We start from the raw sequence: 9,077 nt of genomic DNA on the forward strand, positions 1-9,077 counted from the left end.
TATATCACCTAAAATCTATACTAATATTATAAAGCTGAAGAGTTTGTTTGTTTGGTTGAACGCACTAATCTCAGAAACTACTGGTCCGATTTGAAAAATTGTCGCAGCCCATTTATCGAGAAAGGATAAATATATGTTATCCCTGTATTCCTACGGGAACGGATACCACGCGGGTGAAATCACGCGACGTCAGCTAGTATCCTATAATCTTATTCGTTTCATTTGAATTCAACCTGTACTTTCAGCGTGATGCCCAGTCAACAAGAATACGTATAGATATAGATTCAATAGGTACCAACATGGCATTTCCATTATACTTATTATATTACTAGCGGACTTCGTCCGAGTGGAATTCGGATTTTCACAAATTCCGCAGGAACTATGGATTTTTTCGAGATTCAAAGTGGTCTATACTCGTATATTGCTCAATTATTACTACACCTACCCTAGCCTTACCTTACCAGTAACCCTTTCAGTAGGTAGTTTCGGAGCCTATTCAAACAAACAATCTTTCCTCTTTAGAATGTTAGTAGATAAAGAAGTACTCTTACCAAGCTAGTAGATGACTAGATAGGTAGGTGCTATAAGGAAAATGTCTGGAAACAATACTTATTATCAATAGGCATTACGTGACAAAATATTGTCTGGCAAATAGTAGTGATGTGAGTAGGTTTATAAATATTGATAACAATTTATACTCAGCTAGATTATTGAAAAAGTGGATAGACACCCTAGGTATCAATTTTATTATTTGTATATAATTATTAGGTAATTAGATTTCATGAAAATCGGTCTACTTCTGTAAATTTTTCACATATCTATAAATCAAACGGTAGAAGGCGGGGGAAACACTTGAACCTAAATAAATTGCGCTTAAAACCTTAATATTTTACAAAGGAATCATTCATTAAATAATGTTACTAGACCCGCCATATATTTAAAGACCTATCAATCAGCGACCCACACTATGAGATAATAAAAAAAAATATTCAGGAGTCTTTAGAGAAATATTTAGTTCTATTGATATAATTTACTTTGTTGGTCGAATGTGGTAGCAGTGTGTATAGATTTCTCATACTTTTTGCAATCCGGACCGGCCGCGCCGCGTCACCGTCAGTCTATACTTACTCTACTCTTTGCGTCAGTCAGTCTCATTCCATTAATCAATAGTGATTTGTCTGTTTCTTGTTCATTCGTTAATCGTTTTCGTTGTTGAACGTTACCTTGATTTGATATTTCGAATCTCGAATCGAACTGTCAAATTGACATTTATTTTTGAAGTGAAGTGAAAGTGCCGACAGTTTGAATTGATTTTTTATTCTCTAATATTTTAAAAATTAATAGAAAAAGTTCCACTGTTGGGAAAATATTAAGAATTTTTTCATTTAATAATCAAGATAAAAAACTTTGATAATCATGATAAGTGGACGTGCATTGCATTTTGTTTTCAAAGTGGCAGATAGAACACTTACGGCTAAATTTTATCGCGATGTACTGGGTATGAAGGTAAGATTAACTAGTTTTTGAGTTGCTTCAAAGAAAAACTTTGTATTTCACAATAGTTTTATGTTTGTTTAGTCATGCGTGAAGTAGTTTTTCTTAAGTGTAAGCAAGGTCACGCAATGATAATTGCCGAGACGCCGGTGAACAACAGTTCATAATTTACTGGAAATAATGACTACTAGAGCATGGAAAAATCCTTTTTTACATGTAAACATTCACTAACTTTTCAAATATCATCTAATTCAATTATGATTTTAATTTTCCAAACAAAAATATTATATCAAAGACTGGAGAATCTTTTCAGGTTTATTGGGAAGAGTAAATGTTGATTTTTACACCAAATTTGTAGCCCTTGTAGCTTGCATTGCATATCTATTAAGTACCACTATGTTTATAAAACCAAGCAGATAGCACACTTAGGTAGGTGGAAAACCATTGCTTTACAGAGAAATACTTTGTAGAACATGCAAGGAACATGTGCCACCCCATATCTATTCACCTGAGGCATAGACATTAAGCCTCATATGCCTGTAACAACACTGGCCACAGTATCCTTCAGACCACACAGCATTGCTTGGAAGCAGACCTAAGCATGAAGATAGTATGTCCCTGGAAGAGCTCTTCCTCCTACCAGAAGCCCTAAAACTACTGAAATGTATTCAAACCAGTTCCTGTCTTGCTAAAGGTGTAATATTGCTATCAGAAGTTGTGCAGATCTTCAACTAAATTAATGAAAAATAGGTCGATTATATCAGAGCCACGATAGCCCAGTGGATATGACCTCTGCCTTCAATTCAGTGGGCATAGGTACAAATCTGGTCAGGGGCATGCTCCTAAAACTTTTCAGTTATGTGCATTTTAAGAAACCAAACTATGAAGGAAAAACAATATGAAGAAACCTGGATAATTTTCTTATTTCTCTATGCATGAAGTATGCCAATCCAAGTTGGAATTGATGGACAAATTATAGCTTAAGATAATAACTAATGTGGATTTCTATTGGTAAAAGAATATCAAAATTGGTTTAGTAAATCCAGAGATTCCTCTCTATAACCTTACAAACCTCTCTTATTATAATATCAGTTTAGAAATCCAAAAATGGTTCCAGCTGAAAATCAAATGCTTAGCTAGCCCACACCTAGTGAAGCTTTTAGGAAAGTGTTAGTCATTATTCAAATTAGAATGGTCTTGCATTTCATCATATATATATCCCATTTGTAAGACTAGCTAGCTAGTCTTACAAATGGGAAAAATTATGCCATATTTTTAGCTGACTGCCTAAAAAATATGGCATTACTTTTGAATAAAGTAGATTAAATTAAATTTTTCTTTTTTAATTTAGGTACTTCGTCATGAAGAATTTAGTGAAGGATGTGAAGCTGCTTGCAATGGGTTGGTACTTGGTATTGTTATTGTAAATTAGTCACATAGTAATTAGTCATAACTCACTGTGTAAAACTGGAAAGGCAAAGTAGGTATGCTTGATTAAGCATACCTAAAAATAAAAGTTATAGTTAAACTTTTTGGTGACACCAATATATTACCCACCAAATTAACACTATCAGTTTAGAATTACTTTAAACAAATGTGAGTTAACTCATAGACCTGAGTGCAGTAGTAGAGTACAAGTAATCTGTGAGTATGCTACTTTTAACCAAGAGAACTAAGATCAAGAAATTAATAAATATAAAGATTATATTAATATCAAATACATACACAAAAATAAACTTCTATAGCTTGGCAACTTTGGGGGGCGTGTAGCGATGAATGAAAAACGCACGCACGATTTCACACCCGCGCAGTCTTTCTCTCTGTCGCCCACATATCACGGGAGCGTTATCAACGAACTTTCCAGACTATAAAATTTCCAAATCAATCAAATATCTTGTAATATATTTAGATAAAAGAACATACATTTTTAGCTTTCTCATATTAAATGTGACATTTTTCATTATGCTAAGAATCTATATAAATGTTTATACACAAATAACAAAGAATTTGTAATTCATTTTTAATGTCTGTGCAAATCAAATGATTGATAGACTGATGATTGAATGAAACCTTTTTTTCCAGACCTTATGCAAACCGATGGAGCAAAACAATGATAGGATATGGCCCAGAGGATACACATTTTGTTGTAGAACTTACCTACAACTATGGAATCACACATTACGAGCAGGGAAACGATTTCCTCGGCTTGACCGTACAGTCCAGTGAGAGTCTGAAGAGAGCTGCAGCTATGAACTGGCCCGTTAAAGAACAGAACGGTTTGAAATATGTAGAAGCACCTGGTGGTTACAAATTCTACATAATTGATAAACCACAACCTGCTGATAAAGGTGAGTCGACATAATTCTGTTTCCTTGTAGAATTATTGCAGCCATTAAAAGTCAATTCAAGTTCCTGTTAATTTGATCCAGTGATTATTAAGATTGTGAAATCTGATTGGATATGTTATAGGTAAAATAAAATAAAAATATTGTGAAAAATTAATGGATTGTAATTATTACATCAGGTTCGAAAAGTGAGATGTAAATATATGACTTTAGTTAATATCCTGAATGTGATTTGAAACAATTATCATAATGCATTAGAATATGTAATTTATGATAAGAACAATAAATTGGCTAATATTAACTGATATCATCTCTTGATTTTATCATTATGGCATTGTGTTTGATAATTATTGTATTAGAATTATTGTTAAGGAATATTGTATGTTAGAAATATTACAAGTAATTATGACTGCTCTTAAAATATTAATAATTGCTCATTATTATTGGAATATGTCTGATATTGATATGTTGTGTAGAAACTGACAAAGATATATATGGGTAGTATTACAAAGTAACCAGAGTGAGTCTTTACAAAACCCATTAAATAAATCATGTGTCTCCTTGACAACCACATATACAAACTTTTTTAATAATTTGTATTTCAAAATTTAATACTAACAACAATTACGTTAATTAATATGATAATCAATAATATTTTAAACTGTTCACAGAAATTAAAATATTTAAAAACATAAGATGCCGTTTTTCTTGAATAATATTGATGAATTTGATTGAATTGATTAATATTGAATAATATTGATGAATTTGATTGATTGATGATTGAATTACTGATGCGACGGTTCTTGTCGTACTGACTCGAGAATGTATTACTTTTTGAATTTGGTATTTGGAGAGACTACGACACCGTCGTGTTTCGTACCCCCCATCTGTATATTATTGAATAATCTGTAGTTAGTATAAACTTGTAGCTCTACTAAGTAAGCCTGCTTCCATCTTGGACTGTATGTCACTTACCCTGTTCAATAAAATCAAGTTCATAAATAAATTTATACTCGAACACAAAATTAGATCTGTCTCTATCAATGGGTTTTTAGTGCAAAAACCCTGTTTGACTATCAAATTATTATGAGGAACATGCAAATACTTGTTGATCTAAAGTTTCAATTTAAAATTTCAGATCCAGTGGTCAAAGTGTCACTGGCCTGTTCGGATATAGCCAGATCGATTGCTTATTGGAACGGTCTGCTGACACTGAAGATCTTTGAGAAGACAGACAAATCTGTGCTACTCGGTTTCAGTGACGATCAGGCCAAACTTGAACTGGTCGACATTGGTAAGAAATACTTAAATAAATTTTTTATTTATTTCAGCTTTAGAGTGTGAAGTAGTTATCATTTTAAAGTGTACCTTTTTAAAAATATAAAAAAACTAGCGGACCTAGTCAAGGTTCGCTTTGTCTAATGTGTGCTTCTTCCCTACCTTTCCCTCCTCCAACTCTACCCTTACCCTACCCCTACCCTGCCCGACCCCTACCCTACTCTACCCCTTACCCCCTATCCTACTCTTCCCCTATCCGACCCCTATTCTACCCTACCCAAACCCTACCCTATCTCTACCTTACCTCTATGTATCGATTTTTAGCTTGAAAACTGCAAAAAATCTCTAAAATTTCACCCCCTCTTTTAAGAGGTTGGGGGCGGATTTCAAAAAAAAAAAATGATGCACGGTTTTTTTTAGTTACAAATAGTCTACATACCAATTTTAGCTTTCTCAACTATACTAATTCGTCGCTCCGTTTTGTCGTGAAAGACGGACAAACAAACAGACACACACACTTTCACATTTATAATATTAGAATGGATACAATACTTTCATTTGACATTCATAAATGACATTTTATTATTATTCATGTTAATTACAGGAGAGCCAGTAAACAGAGCAAAGGCATATGGTCGTATCGCATTCTCTTGCCCGTTCGACCAGCAGCCAATAATCGACCAAAAGATGCAAGAGGCCAAGGAGAAGATCCTGACTCCGCTCATATCTCTGGACACCCCGGGCAAGGCCACGGTCAGGGTCATCATACTCGCCGACCCCGATGACCACGAGATATGTTTCGTTGACGACGAGAGTTTCCGTCAGCTCTCGCAAGTGGACCCCGCCAGTGACGCCGACTTAGATAAGTTTATCAAATCTGATAAGTCACGAAACTAAATCGTCAGTTCTAAGGGCCTGCGCACACGGCGCATTTGAAACAGATTTAAAATTTAGATGAAAAAAAATAAACATCTTTCAAAAAATAAACAGCTTTGTCCAGTAAAAAGTTCAAATTATTTGTGTAATTTAGTACTGTGCACAAAAAGCTGTGCTGCATAAGAAACAGCACACCAGTAATTGTTAAGATGGTTATTTATTTCATATGGTAACACTATAATTATGATTTAGGAAAAGGTGAAGAATGACACACTCAGGTTTTGCATAACATATTTCTTCAATAATCTAAATGACACTGCAATATCTATAAGTAGTAGGTATATAAGAATATATCTTATTTATTATAATATCACCTTTGAATGTATCTGTTTATATAAATATCATCCTTTATATGGGTTACAATACAATAAGCTCTTATTACGTATCTAATCACCCACAAATGGGTTGCACGTTTTAGATATCATATATCATTGTACCTATTTCATTCTTAAGTATATTTTTTATCTATTTCTATACTGACACTAAAATAATAGTGTATCTTGAGATTAACGCTTCATCATTCATTCATTCACCAATGAATTGCTTTATTAAGGGACCACTTTTAGGTTCAAATTTGAGAGATAATATTTTAGTTCACAATTCACATTGACAAATACGAGGTTGTTATGATTATTTATACATATAACAAAACGGAGACAGCCTGATATTTTCCTAACTGAGAAATATGATAAATGTCCATCCATCTATTTTATATAGATATTCAAAAAAACCTGGTCAAATAAAAAAAAAAACCATTGCAGACTGTCACAGATTTAAAGAATACCTGTAAAACTGCATTATGCATAACATTCATTCATATTACACACTGATTATATAGAATTGAATACGCGGTTACCGCGTCGTCTGCGCAGGCCCTAAGAATACGTATCTTATGATTGGATTGGAAAAAAACCTACAAGTATAATATGTTACTATACAGTATTCAGTACAAAATATTTGTTTTTACAAAAATATCTTTCTTTGTTTGTGAGAATATTATAATGATATTATTATAAAGACTATTTGCGCTGATTTAGTTTCAAACTTACTTTAATTTTAAAGCTTGTAGCCATATACGGTTAACTTCTGAGATTTGTAGCAATCAGTTAATGTTTAAAGTCCTCTCAGTCACTTGGGTATTGAATTTTCAATTTAGATGCAACAGGGAGGTCATGGGTTCAATTCTCAGTTGGTGTCAATTTAGATTTTTTTTTTATTTTCCAAATTGACCTCAGTTTGGTTTGATGGCAGGCTATTTATCGCATCATAGAAATATCGCCTAGCAATTTTGGTATAACGCCGCGTATAAACTGTCAAAGATGTAGGTGAAGTTAAACTATGTGCGCCGTAGCATGGTGCGGGTGACAGTTGCCTATATGACGTTTATAATACTTACTATTATCGTGAAGTGTGGCAAACTTTCAAGTATGAAACGAACTGTCACTCGCACCATGCTACTTCAGTTAGCCTGCTTCGTAAAATCACGTGACATTGCGGACAAGGGCTATGTTACTCTAAGTAAAAAATCTCATCTAAATTAACTCGCCTTACTAGACCGATTAACACAAACAAAGTATATAATTTATAACCTCAATATACTTGTAGCTGTCTAAAAACAAATAAATTATTATACGACGAGAGCTTGTCATTGTCAGACCTTCCACATTTTATAAAAGCTGAAAGTTTGTTAGACAGTGTACATGCGATTACTTTGACGGCCTCTGTGGCGCAGTGGTATGCGCGTTGGATTTACACGACGGAGATCCTGGGTTCGATCCCCCGCTGGGCCGATTGGTTGGCTGATGGTTTTCTTAATTGGTCCAGGTCTGGCTGGTTGGCTGCGGCTGTGGCTCGTTACCTTTTTGTCAAAGATGTTCCGCCATGCGATTTAGCGTTCCGATTCGACGTTGTGTACAAACCGTAAGAGGGGTGTGGAGTGAACGATGTTACTAACCAGCTGTTTTACTTTTACCAGCTGTTATACTCACGAAAAATTAAGAGTTGTAAAAAATGTGTTACGGATCCCTGACTGTTCTACCTACCATAAGGTCGCTCCACACATGACTAATGACTACCAAATGAGCATGAGCTGACAAACCAAGTTTTTATAAAATGAGGAAGGTCTGGCAATAACAGGCTCTTAGTTATATATTTAGCTGTAAGTGTATGTCGAAATATTTAGCTGTATTATTAATGAATAATGTGATATTATTACCCTTGGTGGAAGTTTAATTTTAGCATTCCTGTAGATTATTTATTAACTTTCAATATTTATTAAAGTATGTACAATCATATTAAAACTACCTATAAATACTACCTACATTTTATATTTAACAAAAAGAATATTTAAAATTAATAGTAATTTAAATTTAAAATAAATCTAAATATTCGGGCGTCGTAGAATTAGATGATTTTTATTCAACTAAGAAAAAATCTCTAATCTATAACAACGAGTGATCGGCAATAATGAACGCAAAACTGTCTTTTATATGTATGGTAAAGTAATATATATATATATATTAAACAGTTTAAAACACCTCTATCTCTTTAAAAAATTACTGTTCTTTTCTATGGAAAATGATAAAACCACCTTTTTTAACTTTGTCATTCAGATTAAAAGAGATTTGTTGAATTCACACCAATAACAAAAGAATTGAATTGTAGGCATTCTACTTTTAATATGTGCACACATTTAGTAAGCAAATTTTTTTAGAACACGTGTATTATTGTAAATTAAAATTATAAATATAAACATTGTTTCGAATATTCATTGTGTTGTTTATTTGAGACCTACACTTCGTTTCATGTAGGATGGTGCGGGTAACAGTTCGTTTCACTCTTTAAAGTTTGCGGCGATTCACAATAATAGTACCTACGTATTAAGAACGTCATACAGGTGACTGTCACCGCATCCATGCTATCTGATAAACACTTAACCTGACCTACACGTACCAGTAACTAAAGAAGTTATTACTTAGTTTCTCTGTATACCAAAATTCATCAAACCGGTTCACCGGCTTAAGA

General features: G+C 33.6%; 1 protein-coding gene across 1 annotated transcript; it reads left to right on the forward strand.

Annotated features, from left to right (window-relative positions):
- Nucleotides 1-1,148: 1,148 nt before the first annotated feature.
- LOC112047131 (glyoxalase domain-containing protein 4) lies at nucleotides 1,149-8,819 on the forward strand. Its single transcript, XM_024084087.2, has 5 exons — nucleotides 1,149-1,506; nucleotides 2,846-2,895; nucleotides 3,577-3,842; nucleotides 4,978-5,133; nucleotides 5,722-8,819. The coding sequence occupies exons 1-5, from the start codon at nucleotides 1,417-1,419 to the stop codon at nucleotides 6,012-6,014; spliced, it is 855 nt and encodes a 284-aa protein (XP_023939855.2). The 5' UTR covers nucleotides 1,149-1,416; the 3' UTR covers nucleotides 6,015-8,819.
- Nucleotides 8,820-9,077: the final 258 nt, after the last annotated feature.

This window comes from Bicyclus anynana, chromosome 5 (assembly GCF_947172395.1).
Source record: "Bicyclus anynana chromosome 5, ilBicAnyn1.1, whole genome shotgun sequence".
NCBI lineage: Eukaryota > Metazoa > Arthropoda > Insecta > Lepidoptera > Nymphalidae > Bicyclus > Bicyclus anynana.